This window comes from Scyliorhinus canicula, chromosome 7, assembly GCF_902713615.1.
Source record: "Scyliorhinus canicula chromosome 7, sScyCan1.1, whole genome shotgun sequence".
NCBI lineage: Eukaryota > Metazoa > Chordata > Chondrichthyes > Carcharhiniformes > Scyliorhinidae > Scyliorhinus > Scyliorhinus canicula.
In genome coordinates, this window is record NC_052152.1 from 191,476,375 (window position 1) to 191,498,930 (window position 22,556).

General features: G+C 47.3%; 1 protein-coding gene across 3 annotated transcripts in view; it reads left to right on the plus strand.

Annotated features, from left to right (window-relative positions):
• Nucleotides 1-16,819, plus strand: part of LOC119969645 (eyes absent homolog 2-like) — a 293,262-nt gene extending 276,443 nt beyond the window's left edge. For all 3 annotated transcript variants that reach the window (XM_038803556.1, XM_038803558.1, XM_038803557.1), the window contains exons 12-17: nucleotides 3,049-3,107; nucleotides 3,225-3,385; nucleotides 4,143-4,257; nucleotides 6,053-6,174; nucleotides 7,442-7,542; nucleotides 15,864-16,819. In XM_038803556.1, the coding sequence (XP_038659484.1) occupies nucleotides 3,049-3,107; nucleotides 3,225-3,385; nucleotides 4,143-4,257; nucleotides 6,053-6,174; nucleotides 7,442-7,542; nucleotides 15,864-15,944 (639 nt within the window). In that variant the 3' untranslated portion in view covers nucleotides 15,945-16,819. The remainder of the gene's footprint in view (nucleotides 1-3,048; nucleotides 3,108-3,224; nucleotides 3,386-4,142; nucleotides 4,258-6,052; nucleotides 6,175-7,441; nucleotides 7,543-15,863) is intronic.
• The last annotated feature ends 5,737 nt before the right edge of the window (nucleotides 16,820-22,556 follow it).

Consider the following 22,556-nt stretch of genomic DNA (forward strand, 5'->3'; position numbering starts at 1 on the left):
GGTGAGGCATTGCGGTGCAAAGTGTCAATTTCACTGAGATTTCACTAACTATTAACCGATGTGAATCGTGGCCATAGTTTGATTTATAATAAAAATGGTTGCAGTTATTTTACAGGCATGTGCAAAAGGTCACTTCCTTGCTTCAACGGGTGTCAGGTTCAGGGTAAGCCACACTGTTTGAAAAAAAAACCTGAGCCTTAATGGGACATGGTGGCTCAGTGAGTTAGAACACTCTCATTCACCTTTGGGACCTGTGTTCGAATGCAGCCCAGACTGAAAGGATTAAAGTTTCTCCTCTCTGCCCTCGCTAAAGATCTTAAAGAAAATGAGTTCAGGGCCGTGTCAGTGAAGTTTCTAGACGGTACAAATATACAGTATAAAATTATTTATATCTGCCACCAGGTTGGCAAGCTGAAGGAGTGTCTGGTACTGTTACAAAAAAATAACTTCTACTGTTTGAGTTAAGTAAGCCAAGATAAAATAGAGGCTTTACTATAGGAAACTGGTGTCCATGGAACACAGGCTGTGTGGAGACTTTTTGGGGAGGAGGGGGGTGGCGATGAATAATCAGTAATGCTGCCGGGCTTTTGCTGAACATAATTTACAACAGCGACAGAAGGACATCTTTCAATAAAGATAACATGCAGCACCACAATTAGTTTCAGATGGGACTAATTTTATGACAATTCAGTTTGGCCGGTGCGAAAGGAGCCTCTGTTGCTTTTGCATCTTGAGAGCTATGCGATCTGAAATTATTTACTGGGCGGAGGTGCCATGGTCAGAACAAGTGAATCAGCAACAGCCAGAGGTGAGCTGAGCTGGCAGGCGGGAACAGAGCACAGTCAATGCCTATGCAGCGCACAATGGCCTGGCTGCCTCACCTAGGAGGGGAGCATACATGGTGAAGAGCTGAGAGAGACGTGGTTTACATATGGTCCCACCCGGCGGGACCTCGGAGTTCTGGCTGCGGGGGCCGTCCTGGTGGGGGGGGGGGGGGGGGTTGGTGGAATCTGACTCCGGGGGGAACCTCCACGGTGGCCAGGCCCACGATCAGGGCCGACCGATCGGCGGGCGGGCTCATTCCGGGAGTGGCCTATGTTCCTCCAAGCCAGGCCCCTGTAGGGCTCTGCCATGTTGCCCGGGGGCCGGCGCGGAGACTGCAACTCACGTGCATGCGTGGACCTGCACCGGCCATGGCGCATGCGTTGACACGCGCCGGCCATGTTGGCCCGGCTTTTGCCGCTGGAGCACGGCACCGCACAGCACTCCGGCGCCGTGCTAGCCCGCGAGGAAGGGGAGAATGACGGGGTCTGGAGGCCCGTTGACGCCGGTGCCACTCATGCCAGTTTTGACTCCGCCGTCAACACTTGACCACGATATCAGTGAATCCCGGCTGTGAAATTCACCACATGGTGGCCGCCAAAAATCTGAGCAATAGTTTGTGAGTGTTTCTACATTCTGCTATTCTCCAGTTTGGGGACGAGGATTAGGGTGAGGTGAGATGAGGGATTATAAATTCTAGACCTCTTAGTGGAAAAAAACATATTTTATGTCATGTTTGTCCAGAACCTACTATTGTTTGATACTAGATATAGTACTATAATTTAGATGGGGGGGGGGGGGGGGGGGGGGGGTAGGTTACTTGTGTAGCATTTCTGTTGCTTCTGTTCTCTACTTTTTATCTTCCCGATCAAGGTTACTGTTGTGTGTCTCTGATGGGGCTGTCTTTGCAGTTCCTGTTCTGGTCCTTCAGCAATGCAGGGGAAAGATCAGAAAGGTTTTCTTCATCTCTACCCCTCATTTCCCTTTATAGCGTCACCTGCGAAAACAGCTGAGGAGATGGGAGAGCTAAACTCTAGAGGTGAGGTCGGGGTGACCCCATTCACCACTTTAAATATTCCCCGCCCTCCACCACCCACACATAGGAGCAGCAGTGTGGACCATATGCAAAGTGCACGGTAGCAACTCTCGGAAGCTTCTTTGGCAGGACCTTCCAAATCCATCACCTCTACCATCTTGAAGGACAAAGGCAGCTCGCGCATGGAAACACCATCACCTGAAAGGTCTCCTCCAAGTCACTGCCAAGGTTCCCAAATGACACTGCCAGCTGGCAGGAGCACTGCCAGGGTGCCAGGTTGGCATGCCACATTGCCAAGCTGGCATTTTCTGTCTGCTGGAGATCGGGCCAGGGATGTCCTGTTTGGGTGTTAGAAAGGGGGGGGTCCTCCTATAGTGTGTTGGGGCTTGGGGAGCTTGGAGGTTGTTTCGGGGGCCTCGGAGATCGGGATGCCATTTTTAAATGGCATCCCGACCTCTCGCTATACTGAAGAATTCCGGCGAGCGGAACTCCTTGGTGTAGAAAACGGGGCTACATGCGGCCTTGAACGCGTATTCCCCGCTGACTCCCCTTATTTGACGCAAGTGCGAGCGCCGGGAAACACGCAGCTAACTGCGCTCGTTATGGGACTTTTTTCCCATTTAGTTGAATCGCCCCCCACAGTCTCCCAAACAGAGAATTTCGCCCACTGTCACAAATATTTGACCAGTGTTATTTTTGATTACACAACTGAGCTGAAATGTTCTGCACAGCTTTCAAAGTCTCTGCACGTTTACCACCAAATCAACATCTGCAAAATAAATTTACTGAAACTTCTCCTGATTCTGAGCGATCAAGTAAATGTACAGAACTTAACAGAACCACTAACCATTTCCTCACTAGCTGTAATTTCCAACTAATTTCTTTGATTAAACCTGTGATCTTGCTCGCGGAATGCTGAAAGCCAACATGGGTTTCAACTTTGACCTCAGCATCTTGAGAGACTGCAGCTAAATAAGACAGAATGTAGATTTTGGTAGGAGGCTAAAGGTTAAAATCATTTTTCTGGCGTTTGATGTAACATCCGATGCCACATTTTCATCCCCAACTGATTCAGGAAGCGATCTTGGCACGGGGAAGTGCTCCAATGCAGCCTGCTTGGTGACTAGAGTATTTATTGTGGCGAACTTTATTTAAACTCCAGAGTTTTAATTTTAATTATATTTTTGCAGGAGTGTGACCAGGTTCATATTGACGATGTGTCTTCAGATGACAATGGGCAGGATTTGAGGTGAGCTACTCACTGAAAATGAGCCCCACATGGGTTGTTTTATTCTCCAGAATGTCAGCTGTGCACTAATTAATGGAACTAATGCCACTAACAGTCTTCGTCTCTCCTCCCACACAGCACGTATAACTTTGCAACAGATGGTTTCCAAACAGCAGCAGTTGGTGGCAACCTTTGTATAGGTTCTGGTGTGCATGGGGGTGTAGACTGGATGAGGAAATTAGCATTCCGCTATCGTCGAGTAAAAGAAATGTACAACACTTACAAAAACAACGTCGGGGGCAAGTATCAGCAATTTAATATATGCTGGAAATTTTCTTACCGTAACAACTAGACACAAATTCTGTTGCACGGCATATCATGGATAGTTGAACTCCACAATGAGTCAATAGGAACCCTTTAAGTTCTACTATGTTTGACAGATCTTGCACTAGAAATCCTTTGTTTGTTGCAAACGAGAAATTACTTTCAAAAGGAAAAAGCAGACAACAAAACACCGGATAAAGGACAGCTCAATGACACCGGGCTGTTTCTGGATTATTCCGCAAATGAATCACCTAACCTTTCTGATGAGTAAAGTAAACATTTTTTAAAATATAAATTTAGAGTACCCAATTTTTTTTTTTCCGATTACCGCGTAATTTAGCGTGGCCAATTCACCTACCCTGCGCGTCTTTGGGTTGTGGGACCCACGTAAACACGGGAAGAATGTGCAAACTCCACACGGACAGTGACCTGGAGCCGGGATCGACCCCGGGTCCCCGGCGCCGAGAGGCAGCAGTGCTAACCACTGTGCCACCGTGCTGCCCTGTACTCCAAAAAAGTTAGCATAACACATCAAATAAACATCACGACGCAATAGTATATTTCATTGCTATTGATGGATCCCTATCCAACCTCACACAATGTTGCCAAAATGGCGACCTGTTATCCTTTGTCTCTTTTCCCAGTTAGTTTTGACTGCGGAGCTTTGCAATAACCAGCGTGCTGCCAAAATCTGCGACTCTGCTCAAGCCTGGATTCTTTGTCATTGCACAGGTTTAATTGGGACACCCAAGAGAGAAGGGTGGCTGCAGCTGAGGGCGGATATGGAGGCTCTAACTGATCTGTGGCTGACACATGCACTGAAAGCACTCAGTCTAATTAACTCGAGGTAAGTAACCTCTTAATCAGCTGGATGTTGAAAACGTGCTGTTGGGATGAAAGGCAGTAAATTAGCTGCATTTGATTTTTTGGAGTCTTTCAAACTGCTTTTCTCAGTGGTTGTATGTAATCTAGTTTCATCCCGACTACAACAGGCAAAGCTTGATCCTATTTTGCCATCCAGTAACACCATTAATGTAGGTAACAAGATTGATATTCAGACATATTCACTTCCTAATCAGCACCTGCTCTGAAGTGAAATGATATTAAGGGTGTTGCAATTGGACTAAGTGGGCGGGATTCTCCAACCCCGCGTGGGGTTGGAGAATCGCCGGGGAGGGGGGGGGGCGCGAATCACGGGACGCCGCTCAACATGGCCCTCCCGGCGATTCTTCCCACGCGATGGGCCGAGTGCCTGCCAAGTTAGGCCGAGTCCCACCGGCACTGTTCTCGTGTGGTCCTACCGGGCGGGACCTCAGTATTCATGTTGCGTGGGGCGGCCTGGTTGGGGGGGGGGGGGGGGATCCGACCCTGTGAGGGGCCTCCACAGTGTCCCGGCCCGCGATCGGGGCCTACTGATCGGCGGGCGGGCTTATCCTGGTGGGGGCCGGCGTTCCTCCGTGCCGGGCCCCCTGTAGCTCTCCGTCATGTTGCATTGGGACCGGCACGTAGAAAGCAACCCACACACATGCGCAAACCCACGCCGGCCGTAGAGCGCCTGCGCGAACTCGCGCCGGCCGTAACGCGCATGCACGGACCCACGGCGCCCGTTCTAATGCCCCTATCGGCAGCTGGAGCAGTGTGAGGCTCTCCACTACCCTGCTGGCCCCCTGTGCGGTGCAGGATCGCTGATCCTAGGGGCCTGTTGACGCCGTCGTAAACCTCCGACGCTTACGTCGTAAAACACTCCGGCGCTTACGTCGTAAAACGCTTCGCGTCAACACTTAGCCCCAGGATCAGAGAATCCCGGCCCGTATCTCTCGAGTTAGAGAGCAGAATAATCAGCTAAGACTTATGCTCCTGATTTCTATCAGATAGCCCCTGTTGGAATGTGTGTGCATGTATTGATGTTTCTAGTCAAGGAGCTTGCCAGAATCCACTGCCCCACAGTGTGCAATTGCCAACTGAGCAGCATGTCCAGAATCATTAGAAATCTAATTTGGGAAGAGAAAAAACTGGTGAAAAATAGAGAAAACAAGTATCAAATTGTGATTATATAAACTGCTTCGGATATTGAAGGTGATGATTTCTATTCTTATGTGTTCATGGGATATGGACATCACTGGCAAGATCAACATTCATTTCCCATCCCAATTCCTCTTGAGGAGGTTGTGGTAGTCACTTCCTTGAATCATTACTGTTTGTCTGTGAACACGCTCCCACAGTACTATTGGGAGGGAATTCCAAAACCTTGACCCAATAATGAGGAAGGAATGGGTGACCTGGAGGGAAACTTGGCGGTAATGTTGCTCCCGTGTGCCTGCGGCTTTTACCCTTCTGGATGATACAGTTGTGGCTTTGGGAGATGGTGTCGAAGAAGCCTGGACAAATGCATCTTGTAGATGACATTCATTGCAGGCACGGTGCAGCAGCGGTGAAGAGAGTGAATATTTAAGGTGGTGGGTGGGTGTCAATTAAGCAAGTTTCTTTGTCCTGGGTGGTGATGTTCCGGTCAGTTCGACAAAGCGCTCAGACAATGTGGAGGCCTGCGTTAGGAAGTGGGACATCCTGGGCAGTGCAGTGAGGGAGAACACTTCACAGATGTCATTATTGTCAAATGTTGAGTTGATTGACTTATTTTGCAGATCAAATTGTGTGAATATTCTCGTTACAACAACACAGCTGATACCTGCTCTCTCAAAGGTATTGTTATACGGTCTGGGTACAGTCTTCCCAATAGAAAATATTTACAGTGCTACAAAAACGGGTAAGCAGGTGTAAATTTTTTTAAGACTTCATGAAATTATTTAATTCTACATTTTAGATGATAATCACCTTTTGGATGACATCATGTGTGAAAACAATGGTCAGATCAAGGCAATCAGAGAGAGGTTTTGTCAAGCTATAGATCTGTAAAAGTAATGTTGACTGCAGTGCTTGATGATTACCACTGATAGATAATTGAACATCAACTACAAACAATGAAATGCTTGAATTGAATGTAAATAGTTTCTCAATATAAGACAGGTAGATTTGGATCAAGAGCATGAAACAGACAGTGCAACCTTTTTGTACGAATAGTTCGAATGGGCCTAATGGTATCTGTTAGCCTAATTACATTGTTACCGTATAGGGGACATGTTGGGAACGATTGCATGGCTATGTTGCGCCCGACCCGATGACGCGGCAAGGCCATTAAATCTTGCGAGTGGGCTCTCGGGAGATTTAAAATGCTCAGAACGGCTAACGAGATCGAGCAAGACGTTATGTCTGGATCTCGTCCTCGTTGGGCGAGATCCAGATTAACATATTTAAATGAGCCATGATCCCCCGGGTGGTCGGGCACTGGGCAGGATGGTACCCTGGCACTCCTGCCACCCAGGCACCAAGGCACTGCCAGCCTGGCACCTTGGTCATGGCACTATGGCAGTGCTACCTGGGCACACTGGAAGTGCAAGGGTGGCCAGGTGGCATTGACAGGTTGGCAGGGGCAAGGTGCCCCGATCAGGGGTTGAGCCGAGAGTGCCCTGACCTTAAGGGGTGCGATATGGGGGGAGCTCGAGAACCCCCTAGAGGTAAATTGGGAGTGTCCAGAGACGGTGGTGTAGGGCCCAGAGATTGGGGTGGAAGTGAGGTAAGTGCAGCCTCGGCTGGGCATTGCCGACTAAAGCCAAAAAAGAACACAGTCCTGTTTGATAGCGGGGTCGTTCTCTGCGCTGCAGGTTCCAAGAAACACTCTGCTATTCGCGCCCAAAACAGGACTCTGTTGTTCTTTTGTTAAATCGCGCCCGCTCCTCTTAGCCAGACTGCCATGAGATTCAGTTCAACCCATGACAGCAATGATAGACATGTAGCTTGACATTAAATATATTTCCATGTATATTTCACGTATATTTTTGAGGACAGTCCCACATGTATTTTACACCAGTGGCAGCCACTTTTCAAATCAAAATGAACCTCTCAAGCAAACACTTTACAAAGTTATTACTGCTCACCGAGATTGGAACGCTGTCAATTGTCTTATTTATTTATAGGGAAGGAAAGCTGCTTTGAAAGAATAGTTCAAAGGTTTGGAAGAAAAGCAGTCTATATTGTGGTGGGAGATGGGGTTGAAGAAGAACAAGCAGCAAAAAAGGTAAGCCTCTTATATCGAGCTTCATCAAATTCCAAGCAGATTAAATTCACTGCTTATCAAACAATGCAGTTACCTCCCTATAAGCTCAAGGATTCATGAGAAATAGTTTGTTGCTTATGTTCCTTTACGTGGAAGAAAGAAAATCTTGTACTTGTCTGGAGAGGATTTTTAACGGACAACTTCCCATTCCTGACGGAGAAAAATCTGCATCTCGGGCATCCATTTGTCTGCCTGGTTCAATTTTCAGTCAGCCCTTTAATGCGGGCCTAGCATTTACCACAGAGCAGATATGGTGTTGTTTAAAATTGCAAATTTCCCTACGCCAGATGTAGAACTCGAGTAGCAACGTCAATAGATAAATGAACAGAGAATGAACCGTTCTGACTGGTGCCAGTTATAGCAGCCTAACCAACGGAACCTCTCTGTTAGGATACTTGGAAATGTAGTTGTTTCCTTTTACCAATCCCTCCAAATTCTTCTGTCTCATTCTGCCCTTCCCGTCCCCGGCAACAGGTCCTACCTGCCAGCCAGCTCCAGGAAAATGATGCCGGAACCTGAAAGTGGTTTGAGCCTCTTTGAGTGAGCTCTTGAGTAAGAACCAGTGACTTTGTGCTCATTTTGGGGCCAATGTTCAACGAACCCTGGGTCCAACAACTGTTCCTATCTCTTATCTTTGGTGGTTGTACAGTGGTCATTCTTCAGACTTCAGTAACAACCTCATAATTCATTCCTGATGTGCCTTATGTTTCATTCTTTCCAGCCTTGGTGATGTCCTATGTCATGAGCCTTGGTTCTTTATATTGGTTTCTCAAATGAACAGTATCCTATAAGATACTCTGGGGCATTTTTCCAACTACAGATGGGTCCCAAACGGAAAGCACCCTAACATCGAATTGCTAGTTTCCCCCATCTATCTTTGAACTATATTGTTAATGTTCTATGTTCTATGATATGTTCTAATTTGATTGGGGTGGCAGTGATATTGTACAACTCTACAGATTGTGATATTGGGATGTTGGTATTGCATACACACTGTACAATACCATATTCTGGGATTGAATCTTGTTTAAACAGTCATGTATATATTTATACATCATTGTACGCCATTACAGGAGAACTGCCCTCATCTACAGTCAAATTATTCACCTTCCCAATTGTCACTGAATAGATCATAGAATTTACAGTGCAGAAGGAGGCCATTCAGCCCATCGAGTCTGCACCGGCTCTTGGAAAGAGCACCCTACCCACGGTCAACAACTCCACCCTATCCCCATAACCCAGTAACCCCACCCAACACTAAGGGCAATTTTGGACACTAAGGGCAATTTATCATGGCCAATCCACCTAACCTGCACATCTTTGGACTGTGGGAGGAAACCGGAGCACCCGGAGGAAACCCACGCACACACGGGGAGGATGTGCAGACTCCGCACAGACAGTGACCCAAGCCGGAATCGAACCTGGGACCCTGGAGCTGTGAAGTGATTGTGCTATGCACAATGCTACCGTGCTGCCCCATTACTGCCCCAGCACAAGCCGTCACTGAATTACTATCTGACAAAATTCAACCTGGAAGAAAACTTGAATTGAGCACTATCTGGATTGCTATTCCTTCTTAAATATGCTTTAGGCTCTATATCATCTACCAATTTTTACCATCCAGCTGGGGTATGTGGGCGAGGGAGGGTGGTGTGTGGGTGGGAGGGTGGGGGGGGGGGGGGGGGGGGTCCTCTCTATGATGACAGATAGTGGAGATCCCATTGGATAAGCTGCCCTATCCCAGTAACTGGCTCACTGAACAAAGGTGCAGCAGATGGGCCCAGACATCAAAGAAAATCTTGTTTCCCAGGGTCAGCACCTGAAACAACTGAGCAAACAAAGTGTTTTCCAGGATATTTAACTCTAATAAACTTCAGTGGCTGTTTGAAGAAAAGGTTTGAAGTGGCCTCTTACTGATGTCTCCTGGTGTGAATGCCGTATTTGTGTAGTGAAGGCAATGCGTGAAGAGCAGCCAACATGCCTCTCTTTAGGTTGATTGATTGGAATGGCTGACTCAGTTCCACACCTGAGCTGCATACAATAGCATGGGAGAGACTTTCACTGCAAATAACTGTACTGCCAACAGCAGTGATGGCCTTGGCAATAGCTGAATACCCATTTTAGCACACGCTGGTGATTCTCTTTTTAAAAATGCAACAGCACCATAAAAATACTGCAACGTAAAGAGAAGAACGCTATGCATTAATAATGTACTTTGGGAAGTCAAAGTGCTTGGTTTTTTCATGAACTGTGTGGAGGGAAGAGAGAAACAGTGCAGGAGTGAACTCCTCAAGGTTTTCTGTTCGCATGGCTGGGGAAGCAGCAATAGTTCGATGTGGGAGTTAACAATATGTTCAACATTTTCAGCTGAAACCGTGCAGATGGTTGTAATGGACAGTATTTTCCCAAGCCCCTGCCAACGTGTTTGACGGTGGGCATGGTGGGAGAATATATGAAATGAAATGAAATGAAAATGAAATGAAATGAAAATCTCTTATTGTCATAAGTAGGCTTCAAATGAAGTTACTGTGAAAAGCCCCTAGTCGCCACATTCCGGCGCCTGTTCGGGGAGGCTGTTACGGGAAGCGGGAGTTCCAGAAATCGGGGGCAGAATTCTCTGATAATGTGGCTATGTCCCCACGCCCGTGAGAAAACGGGAGCAAATCACTCTGGATTTCCCTGGAGAAACTCCAGAGTGACTCTCCGTTTTGCAGGGGGCCAGCAGGGCCCCGGAGGGCTCCTCTCAGCTCCGGCTGCCGATACGGGGTCCTGCACTTCCGGCCGCGGGTCCGCGCAACTTGGCGGACCCACACCGCGGGCCGGCCCCGATAATATAGGCCCCCGAGATCGCACGTGCCCGCCAATCGGTGGCCCCCAGTCACGAGACTGGACGTCCTGGAGCCCCCCCCGGTGACCGATCACCCCCGCCTCCCACTAGGGGGGCCGCGGACTGAGTCTGCAGCCGTCACTCCGAGCTCCCGCTGAGTGGAACCATGAGTGAACCACGCCGGTGGGAATTCTGCCAGTTGTCGGCTGAAAATCGGCGCGGGGGCCTCTTTCAATGGCCCCCAACTGGTGATGCGTCGACCCCGCACGCGTGATTGGCGGCAGGAGTGGCATCGGACCTGATCATTGGTCTGATGCCCATTCTTTGCCCCCATGCCAAGCACGATTGTGGTGCGGCGGCTCGGAGAATCCCAGCCCAGTTTCACACCGGTGTGAATTTCCAACGGGTCTTCCGCCGGTACACGCCACGGCAGTCCAAAAAACCGCCAGAGGCCAGCGTGACTCTCATTTGGAAGATGAAGGCTCGGCCTAGCATGCCAGATTTTCCACGGTGCCAGTGGGAAAGCACGATGACATGAAACATTTTTGGAACAACATGCCACACAGATGTCGGGACTCATCTGGAAATTGCCTGGGGCTATCTCCAGAGTTCAGGATGGAAGCACCAGTAACTCTGAAACACCACAGCAGTGGATCAGAAGTGCATCTGCAGGTGACCCTTCCAGATTAGGTGTCCTGGAGGGGGTCCAGCTTCCAGCCTCGGAATTTTCCTGAAGATCCATCCTCATTATCAGGGGGTCCATCTTCTTTCGTCAATGGTGGTTCAGTGGTGGCAAGCGCCTTTTCAATATGACATCCAGACGCAACGGCAGACTACACGGCATCCAGGCCTACCCTGCCACTGAATACGATGTAAAACACCCGGATCTATAATTAATGAGGTCAGGGCGGGAAGATTTGCTGGCCGCTGCAGCGGGAAACACTCCACGGCATTTGGTCTCAAAATAGGAGACCAGTGTTACACAGGAAGGAATCTATCGATGCAAGAGTTCTGTATGAGGGCGATGGCCTGACCTGGGTGACCACAGTCAGAATTTGAGCTGTTTCTCATCCAAGTGGCCACAACTTCCCCGGCCCATCTTCAACCAGTTGAATATTGTCCTGATTTTCTCTGGAAGGTTGAAACCCCGGAGTTCACCACTCGGGTCAGTTACCAGGTAGCAGTTGGTGATTTTTGCAGTCAGCCAGGAGGTGCACCATCGAGAGGTTGGACGGTCGCCAGTATGTAGGGTGTGGACTGTGTTCCAACAGGGACTAGATTTCAGATGATTGTGTGGGATTTCTTTTGGAGGTTTCGTGTCAGTGGGAGATCTTTGTTAGTTGTCAGCCGGGTGATCTTCGAGGAGCATGGTTTGAGGAGGTTTTCAATGTGTACCAGTACAGGAAGCCTTAAGATTTCAGAAATAATCCTCATGGACGTGGATATCTACCATGTTGGTGTGGTGGTTTCTGAGCAGGTTGAGTTGCAATCAGCTGTTATTGGGTCGACCAGGATAAGCGTAACTGTGCATTGTGTGTTAACTCTCCTGTTCCAGGTGGTAACCGCTGTTTTCCATTGGAGATTCACTCTTATCTTGACCTTTGTTCTGATGTTCTGGTGGTGTTGTGGTTGGTCAACGTACAATCAAGAGCAATCATAGAATCATAGAGTTTACAGTGCAGAAGGAGGCCAATCGGACCATTGTGTCTGCACCGGCCCTTGGAAAGAGCACCCTACTCAAGCCCATGCCTCCACCCTATCCCTGTAACCCAGTAACACAACTTAACATTTTCGGTCACTAAGGGCAATTTATCATGGCCAATCCACCTAACCCGCACATCTTTGGACTGTGGGAGGAAACCGGAGCACCCGGGGGAAACCCACGCAGACACGGCGGGAACGTGCAGACTCCACACAGGCAGTGACCCAAGCCGGGAATCAAACCTGGGACCCTGGAGCTGTGAAGCAACTGTGCTAACCACAGTGCTACTGTACAAGTCATTTTACCATTGGGTCAGAAATGAGTGGTCATCCACAGAACTGGACCTGAAGTTCTTCCCTGGCCTTCGAGTTGTTCAGTTAAAGTCTAAAATGAGAGTCTTATCGGTGTTTGATTAAAGCCTCCAAGTAGGTTTCCAGAGAACATGGATCTTCAGGGAGTGTTTTCTCAATGTCCTGCAGATCCTTAGCCTTGGAAAACAAAACCAAAGTCATCAGTATAGGTGAAGAGCCGTGACCTTGTGGGAGGGTGGAGTCACTGTTGAAGAGAACAAGTGGGAGGACTGATGCCTGTGGGAGCTCGCTGTTGGTTGCGCTTGGGTGACTGATTTGATCTCCGAAATGCACACGGACCTCTTGTTTGTTGATCAGAGAGTTTATTAATGGTAGGGTTTTCACACAGCAGATGATTTGGGAGAATTTCAGCAGTGTGCCCGCGCACCATAGTGTCATCGGGCCTGGATAAGCCACAGAGGCGATTTGTCTTCAGGCTTTTTCTCGAAACTGTATGCGGGATCACTGTCAGAACCGGATTGGAGCAGTTACGGCTGTGAAAATATTTGCCTGCTGAGGGGACATTGTTGGTTCCGGGGTGGGACTCAAGTTTGTTTAGCAAGAGGCAATCCAGTCCCTTGTGTGCCATTGAGAATGGGGCAGTGGCTGAATGGGTCGTCAAGTATCTCTGGCTTGGCAAAGGCTCATATCTTGGATTGGCAACAGATGCTTGGAATGGTGCCCATGCTGTGAGTACTAACCAGCTTTCCCAGCCACAGCTTTCCCAGCCACTTCCTTCCATGTGATCTGATGTTCTTCAAGAATTCTGGGTAAATTTCATTGAGACTACTGACAGTTTGACAGTTGTCCCCTGACAGTGGCAAAGTCCCCCCCCCCCGCCCCCCCCCCCTCCAACACCAGCACTGGGAATCCCCCCCACCTCCACAAGCATCTGGACAACCCCCCTTCCCCGCCCGCACCACCCAGGCAAGCATTCCCCCCCCCCGATACACACAAGAGGTGTCCCCTCACCGGAGCTCCCCAGAAGCCTGCCCCTGGCACAACCCCTGGGTGCCAAGGGCCAATACCCTGAATGCCCCCCGCCCCTGACTATATTTACATTTCCCTACCTGGGGGGAACATAAAGTGGAGAAGCCCTTTCTGGGCAGGAATTTCATTGTGTTACCAGTGAGGTGCAGGAGACAATCTCAGAACGAGGTCATGGAATTTTACACTGGCGTCGCCATTTTCGCCCGTGGCAAATGGCAGCTGAAATTCTCACCCCCACCATATCATATGACACAATGGGTGGTAATTAAAGCTAGTTATGACGTGACAACTCTATTTAGGATCAACGCACTATTTTTCATAGCAGCAGAAAATGAATTTAATCTGACACGATCTGCAATCCCAACTCCCAGTCACGCTGCAGCCTCTGCTAACGTTCCAAACCCCATTCACAGTCCAATTCGTAAAGTCCCAAACCCAAATGCCATTTAGCAGCAGCAGTTCTGCCGCTTGTAAGGAGTGGTGATCAGTTGGGGTGAAGATGTTTTTGTGAACTAAGTTATGCAACGTTAACTCCAGTTTAAACATATTGAAGTTGCTTTGATTTAGGGTGTGTTTTGCTTTCCTGGAGGAAACAGTGAGCGATAATGTTTGTTCCATATTCAGTTTCACATTACACAAGTCCCGTGTACTTTACAACATGCTGGGATGGGGTGTGCTAGAAAAAATTCTTATTTCCATTAAATCAACAACCTCGCACAGTGGGCTGGACGAGCCTTTATGTTGGACGAGTCCAGAGAGAGCACATTTTCCATATTTATTTTCATTGTTTGAGTCAGGTGCTTTGTGGCACGATGGAACGGTCAATGAAAGTTGCTTTGACTGTTCAGCTTTGAAGAGTGATTTTGCAAGACTCTGCTCCCAGAGTGGAACCTCGCTAGATGAGAATGTCATTGGAAACCGGACTGTAATGCAATGAAGCATAACCCAAACTCCAGGAATGGGTCCTCACAGAATTACCCTCATATTCTCTTATATTAAATCACATGAAGGGATATATATGTTATATATATTCTATAGTTATAATGCATAGCAGGGCAGCACGGTGGCACAGTGGTTAGCACTGCTGCCTCACGGCGCTGAGGTCCCAGGTTCGATCACGGCCCTGGGTCACTGTTTGTGTGGGGTTTGCACATTCTCCCCGTGTTTACGTGGATTTCATCACCACAACCCAAAGATCTGCAAAATAGGTGGATTGGCCACGCTAAATTCATTGGAAAAATTAATTGGGTACTCAAAATTTAAAAGAAAACGAAAAAAAGGGGGGAGCACGGTGGCGCAGTGGTTAGCAGTGCTGCCTGAGGGCACCAAGGACCCAGATTCGATCCCGGCCCCGAGTCACTGTCCGTGTGGAATTTACACATTGTCCCCGTGTCGCCGTGGGTCTCACCCCCCACAACCCAAAAAGATGTGCAGGGTAGGTGAATTGGCCACGCTAAATTGCCCCTTCATTGGAAATTTAAAAATTGGTTACTCTAAATTTATTTTTTAAAATGCATAGAAATGTGGTCACTAAAGTACAAAGATCTGAGCCATTCACACATAATCCTGTGCCTTCAGCGTTTCCCCTCTCCCCCCAGAAATGATTAAATGGATTGATACCTGTGTTTGGCTGACATGAGACCTGGGACATATTGGGTGGGATCCTCCGTTGCCATTGCAGTGAATGGAGTTTTGGTTGATTGCCAAATTCTCTGTTCTTGCTGGCAGTGGGGTGAATTTGGAATGGAGAATACTACCCATTATTGAGGGAATCGACTGCCCATTGGTGATTATCGGTGGAGTACATTTGATGCAGAAGTGCTCAATTCCATCACCGGTGGCCATGACATAAACTAAAACAATTCACTCAAATAATACTGCCTTTTTTGTTATTTTTCTTCTCCTGCCTCTGACCTTTGGCACCCGCCCCACTCCACCACCACAATTCCTTTGACTTGTTTAGTGTGGTTTGGTAAATTGTTCTGAACAAAGTACTCTGACTGAAAGCCCTGTTGTAGGTGTTAGGTCCTAACAGTTAGAATGGGTGGCGCAGTGGTTAGCACTGCTGTCTCACAGCGCTAGGGACCTGGGTTCAATTCCAACCTCGGGTGACTGTCTATGTGGAGTTAGCATGTTCTCCCCGTGTCTACATGGGTTTCCTCCGCGTGCTCTGGTTTCCTCCCATAGTCCAAAGATGTGCAGGTTAGGTGTATTGGCCATGTTAAAATTGCCCCTTAGTGTCCAAAGGTGTTACAGAGATAGGACGGGGGGAGTGGGCCTAGGTGAGGTGCCATTTCAGAGGGTCGGTGCAGACCCGAAGGGCCAAATGGCCCCCTTCTACACTGTAGGGATTCTGTGATCACTTGAAGTAAAGGATGTATTGTTTTAACAAGCTCTCTTGTGCTTTCTGCAGAACAATATGCCATTCTGGAGGATCTCGTGCCATGCAGACCTTGAGGCCCTACGACATGCCCTGGAACTTGAATACTTGTAGCAGAAAACGGACTGCACCTTCGCTCCTTGACTGTGGTGCTGATCCAGCTATGAAATGTGTGGATTATGCAGTTGATATACGCTTTGTCTTAACCTTCACGGAAGCAAAATGAAAATGGTTTCAGAATTATGAATGAGATCTAACCTTCAAAGAAAAAAAAATTGATTTAGAAAAAAACCACTGCACCAAGGTCGTCATCATGGAAACGTGCCTTGTCAAAAAGACACACACCTGGTCCGATGTTAACTACAAAGTCAACTGAATCCTTCTTTCGCAACAAGACTTTACTTTGGGCACCCAAGAGGGAACAGACACTTGTGGTTATCAACAGCGTGGCACAATCACTGTTTAATAGAACATAAGAAATAGAAGCAGGAATAGGCCTTGCAATCTCTCGAGCCTGCTCCACCATTCTATAAGATCTTGGCCTCAACTCCACTTTCCTGCCTGTTCCCCACTCCCCTATAGTTTTTTTTAATGGTTCTTGCTATTTATGAACTCATGCTTTCCCCCAACATGAACTGTGCTATATGTGTAAACACACTTGCCCCAAAAGGAAGATAAGTTCTTATTTAAAAAAAAACAAAACCCGCTATTGCTAAGACAATCAAAAGAAAAATAATCTTTTTTGTGTAAATTTGTAATCTTACGATATTTCTCTCTCTCTCTCTCTGATACTGTCAAGTTGTTTTCAATAGTAATTGCAAATAGCAAACAGTGAGTGTTTTTATTAAAAATCGGTGTTCTGTGGACTGTGCATGTGTCTACACTCTGCCTTATGCCACCACCTTGTTGATCAATACGTGCAGATAGTACTTTTGTGACAATGAATCTTGTGGTTAAATGGCATTGAATAAAAAAGGATTTGAAATTTTCCAAGGCCTTTTGCAACAAATCATAGAAAAGCCAAATAATGTGACACATTTCACTTTGAAAAGCTATCGGCCACCTGACCATAATTGCAGAATACATCCTCACACTGTTTAGGACAAGGACAAGGAATTGCTGATTACAGTTAATTAAATTAGCTTTCAATTTCGGGATGTAAAGGATTCTCGATTATCCATCTACTCAGGAAAGCAAACTGTACCCTGTAAATATTTAATAAAGGGCTGCATTTTAAGGTTTTCCCCAAACATTGAATGTCCTCAAATGCTTAGTTTGAAGACGTATTGTTCACACAATCTTTATTATTTACCTTGGTAAAGTCAATAACACTGGAGCACAGAAATATAGGAATTGCAAGAAGAAAAAGACCACAGTCCATCTAATTTACCTTCCACCATTCTGGTAGGCACATAGTGCAATGATAATAGTGCTGTTGACAAATTATAGCCATCACTCGCTATTAAATATGCAACAACAATATTGAGAGGCAGGTTGGTCACTGAGGTTCCTACATGCTTGTATTGGAAAAGTCACAGGAATCCTGGAGTTAGATCATCTTCATCCACCTGATGACTCTTTCATAGAATCCCTACAGTGCAGAAGGAGGCCATTCAGTCCATCAAGTCTGCCCTGACCCTCTGAAAGAACACCCTATCTAGGCCCACTTGCCCGCATCTTTGGACACTAAGGGACAATTTTAGCATGACCTGTCCACCTAACTTACACATCTTTCGACTGTGGGAGGAAACCGGAGCATCCGGAGGAAACCTACTCAGACACAGGGAGAACTTGCAAACTCCACACAGAAAGTCACCCAAGGCCTGAATTGAAGCCGGGTCCCTGGTGCTGTGAGGCAGCAGTGCTGACCACTGTGCCACCGTTCCGCCCAGCCTCTTCCAGCAGTCTCTTCTGTTTAAGTCCATTCACTTCACAAATACATGCTAAGGTTATTGGGAAGCTCCTTGAAATTAGTTGAACAAAAGCCGAGAGGGTCTACAAATGGGTTCAGTTTGCCAGAAGGTAAAGATGAAAATTATCTGGCCTCTGGCCCCAAACGACTACTGTCAACAGTGGGACCACTGTTGAGTACGGGTCCTGATCCCAGGATCCCACAAATCTTTGAAATATTGGAAATTCAGCTACAACAAGTTCTCGCTCTGTTTTTGTTTTGAAGATTTGAATGATTGAACACCATGCTCTAAATATAAAACCACGTCGGAATTCATTGTCCTCTTTGCATAATGCCCTGACTGGGTTACAAAATAATTTTGCATGATCCACGAGCATGTATTTAGACAAGCTGATTAGCAATTGGTCATCAACTTAACTTTCTAAAGAAAAATTGGGCTTTGAAATAGAGTATTTAGCTTAATGGTGTTGTCCTTGCAGACCTAAAAGGAACTTCTCTTCAGGAATCTGAGACGGGATTCTCCGACCCCCCCCCCCCCCCCCCCCCCCGGCCGGGTCGGAGAATCGCCGGGGGGCGGTGTGTATCCCGACGCCGGCTGCCGAATTCTCCGGCGCTGGGGTTTTGGCAGGGGCGGGAATCGCGCCGCGCCAATTGGCGGCTGCTGGCAGCGCCCCCCCCCCCCCCCCCCCCAGCGATTCTCCGCCCCGCGATGGAATGAGCGGCCGCCCATTTTCAGATGTGGCCCCGGCCGGGGGGAGCCTCCATGGTGGCCTGGCCCACGATTGGGGCCCACCGATCCGCGGGTGGGCCTGTGCCATGGGGGCACTCTTTCCCTCCCCGCCGGCCGCTGTGAACTTCTGCGATGGCCGGAGCAGAGAAGAAACCCCCTGCACATGCGCTGGGATCACGCCAATGGTTCGGTGCATGCACCAGAACACACTGGCGCTCCCGCACATGTGCCAACTCGCGCCAGCCAGCGGAGGCTCTTCAGCACCAGTTCGCATGGCGCCAGACTCTCCGGCGCCAGACTAGCCCCTGAAGGTGCAGAGGATTCCGCACCTTCGGGGCAGCCCGACGCCGGAGTGGTTCACGCCACTCCTCGGTGCCAGAACGGCCTGCCCCGGCGGTGAGCGGAGAATCCCGCCCCTGTTATCCAAAATCTTACCACACAGGGAACTGTAGGTAGAGAAGGACATCCTCTTCTTCTGTGTAGCACTTCTTAATTGTTTTGATGTAATACCCCTCAGGGTTACAGAATGGTGCATCAGCAAACTTATAGTTTCTTGCCTGCACTTCATAACATTGGGACTTAATCAATGACATGTAAGCTGGCAGGTAGACACAAGAAACTTCTCTATGGTCACAATGCAAATAACCCAAGGCCGAGTCAATCTTCCCATCCACATCCTAGTGAAAGGAAGAAGGTAGAATATTGAAAGCAAATCTACTTGGCCTCACGGCTAAGATCAGAGGGGAAAAATTGAAGTACGTTAAAAAAACACAGTCTGCCAAATTATTTCCATCTGATTCATTTTGGCTTTTACTACCGCCCCTCTTTTACTTGTTTTTCACAAGTCAAATTGCTCGTCCAAACTGTAAAATTACTTCCATAGAATCATGCTCAAATAATGTTCTGATCAATTCCATTGAGTAAAAGCTTTTTGATTTCTGAGTTTATGTTTACAATTCACATGACTAAACCCTATTGCTTAAAATGTTGGAAAGAGCCTGAATTATTTTTGCAATGTTGAAGGAGGGAAAGGTGTCCATTGTACTTACCTTCAGGCAAACTACCTTCTGCTCTCAAGGCCTATGTTCTGCAGTTCCATATTTTAAAATCATATATCACTTAAATTTGCTTTCTTTTTTAGTTAACAGCGGGCGTAATCTCATTATTATGCATCTGTATAAGGATGTCTCTGCTTTATAAATGTACATTCTGTATGATTTCCTCTTTTGAGCATTCTCACTGTACAGGCTGTCAAGTCTCCCATTCTATCGTCAAGATCCTTCTCTAAAGAGGGCGGCACGGTGGCACAGTGGTTAGCATTGCTGCCTAAAGGCAGCATGGTGGCACAGTGGTTAGCACTGCTGCCTCAGGGCGCCAAGGTCCCAGGTTCGATCCCGACTCTGGGTCACTGTCTGTGTGGAGTTTGCACATTCGCCGTGTTTGTGTGGGTTTCGCCCCCACAACTCAAAGATGTGTAGGGTAGGTGGATTGGCCACGCTAAATTGCCCCTTAATTGGAAAGAAATAATTGGGGACTCTAAATTTTTTTTTTAAAGTCCTTCTCTGAAGTCTTGTAACTACATTTATTCAGCTTTTTGGTTGTTTGAAATGAGCCTGCAGTATTTTACCTCAGACAGTACTTCGCCCACACTCTTTCTAAAAGTAGCTAGCTGTATTACACATTGACACAGCATTTCAGTGCACCAACAGACTGGCCACTGAATGATATAAAGCAAAGTACACAGCTGGCTCAGAATTCTAGTCAGACAACCAGGCGATAAAGTAAGTCCTTTCAAATTACCTCTTCCAATATTCCAACAAAGCGACTTTGAAATGGATAATTAGACCCACTTATATTCATCAATGTGCTGTAGGTGTGGGTTGAAATCTGAACATACATCTATAACCTGTTAATGGGGCCACAACTTGCTGAGCTGTTTAAAAGCGGACCAACATTACAGTATGTGGCCCATAAACCTGGGTTTAATTTAACCTGTTATGGGTTTGTATAATTTCCTGAGGGAGATGGCAAACCACAACACTCAGAATTCAAATGTATGTTCTAGGGTTTGAAAGTTTTGCTTTGTGGAGCTTGTGGTTCAAAGGAGGTGTTTAAGCATGTGGAAAATTATAATTACATTTCTTGCATTAAATATGAAGCAAAACCCGAGACACGCAAACGAATCATAAGTGTTGATAAAGCTGCAAGTAATGTTTTTAAGGTGAAACTTTGCAACATCTCTCTCAGATCCCCAAGATCCTTTGGCAAGGGCAGCTCGGTGGCACAGCGGTTAGTGCTGCTGCCTCATGGCGCCGAGGTCCCAGGTTCAATCCCGGCTCTGGGTCACTGTCCGTGTGGAGTTTGCACATTCTCCCCGTGTTTGCATGGGTTTCGTTCAACAACCCAAAGATGTGCAGGGTAGGTGGATTGGCCACGCTAAATTGCCCCTTAATTGAAAAAATGAATAGGGCACTCTAAATTTATATTTTTGAAAAAGATCCTTTTGCAAATTTCTATTGACTAATTCAACATTATAATCTACAGTACTCAACTGTGACCAGATTCACTTCAGAATGATATTTCTATTAATTCAACAGCACAGTAACCATTGTGGCCTCTGGAGTATGTGACTGCCTGTGCCAATCTTTAACCTTGCAATCTTTAATCTTGGCGTGAAAAGATATTTGCCTGGCCAATGTAGCATGAACTCCTTTCACTGGGAATAAAATCCTCCTATCTGAATTAAAAATATTCTTCCAGCTTTAAGTTTGTTAACATGGGGCACAGTTTAACCATCGCATTGCACCTGGTATGGATCTGGGCGCATCAGTTAAATAGCGGGAATGTCCCAAAATCGAGTTTGCTATCTAATCGGCCCGCTCTGGGTGTTGAGCTCCAGATCTCACCCAAATATGGTGAGCACAGCATTGACCCTAATTTGCATTAAGTTCCATCTCATTAGCAAGATTGATATAGAATGTAACGGCCTTCCGGGAATTAACCAGCTCCCCAGCGGGAAGTCACGCTGAGGAGTTCTCAATCCTACTAAACACTTCCAAGACAGAACCCTGATCTTGGTTATATGCTGAAAGTCACTTTGACTCCCTTTGACTGTGAACAGCCTCTAGCTTCACAGCTGAAGGCTATTGCTAATAAGGAATTGGCCTTGTTAGCTGTGAGAGCACTTCACAGCTGCAGATTGTGTTTGCTGCTTGCTCCTGCTGGTGGCTGCTGTTGCCGTTTCCTTCATTTTCTGTAGCTGGAAAGAAGGACAATTTTTCTAAGGTACCTGGGTCCTGGAACATTGGGCTCAGGGGGACTTATGAGTCCAGAAGATTTGAAGCAAGAAGACAATGTGGCACCTGGTGCCTGACATTGTTCCAAATGGGCCACCTGCTAATGCCATTGAAGAAATGCTTTCACGGATTGCTGATGTGGTGAATGCTGCATGTCACCATGGGTTAAACACGCTCGACATCAAGATGTCCAACTGCACTTTGAGCGCCAGTAGTATATGTGGATACAGGATTTGGTTCCGGTGAGATTGGGCCGTGTGGGAGGGTCTGAACAGCTGCGGCTCCTGGATGGAGAATGTCACAGATACGTGGAACTAGTCATGGATTGATGGACAGATCAGTTCTGTGACAACGTTCTGGACATGATGACACATTCTCAAGCTTATCCTCAATTTGTGTTGAGGAACCTGCAAGGGGTGATACAGTGTTATTTTATTTTGTGAAAATGAGCTGATATAGCTTTGTATTGGTACCAATATGGAATGGTGACGTTCCTTGTTGTTTCATGGTTCGTGTGATATGTGAAATGTTATGTCGTTGATTTTCAAATCTTTATTACTCATGACCATTTAATACACAAAATTCTCTGATGAGGGAGCTGCGCTCCAAAAGCTAGTGATTCGAAACAAACCTGTTGGACTTTAACCTGGTGTTGTAAGACTTCTTACTGTGCTCACCCCAGTCCAACTCCGGCATCTCCACATCATAGTTTCCCATGGACACACGTGCCATGTCTCAGATGATGGTGAGACTGCAGGAGGATCCGGAAGGTGGAGGCGGCAAGAGTC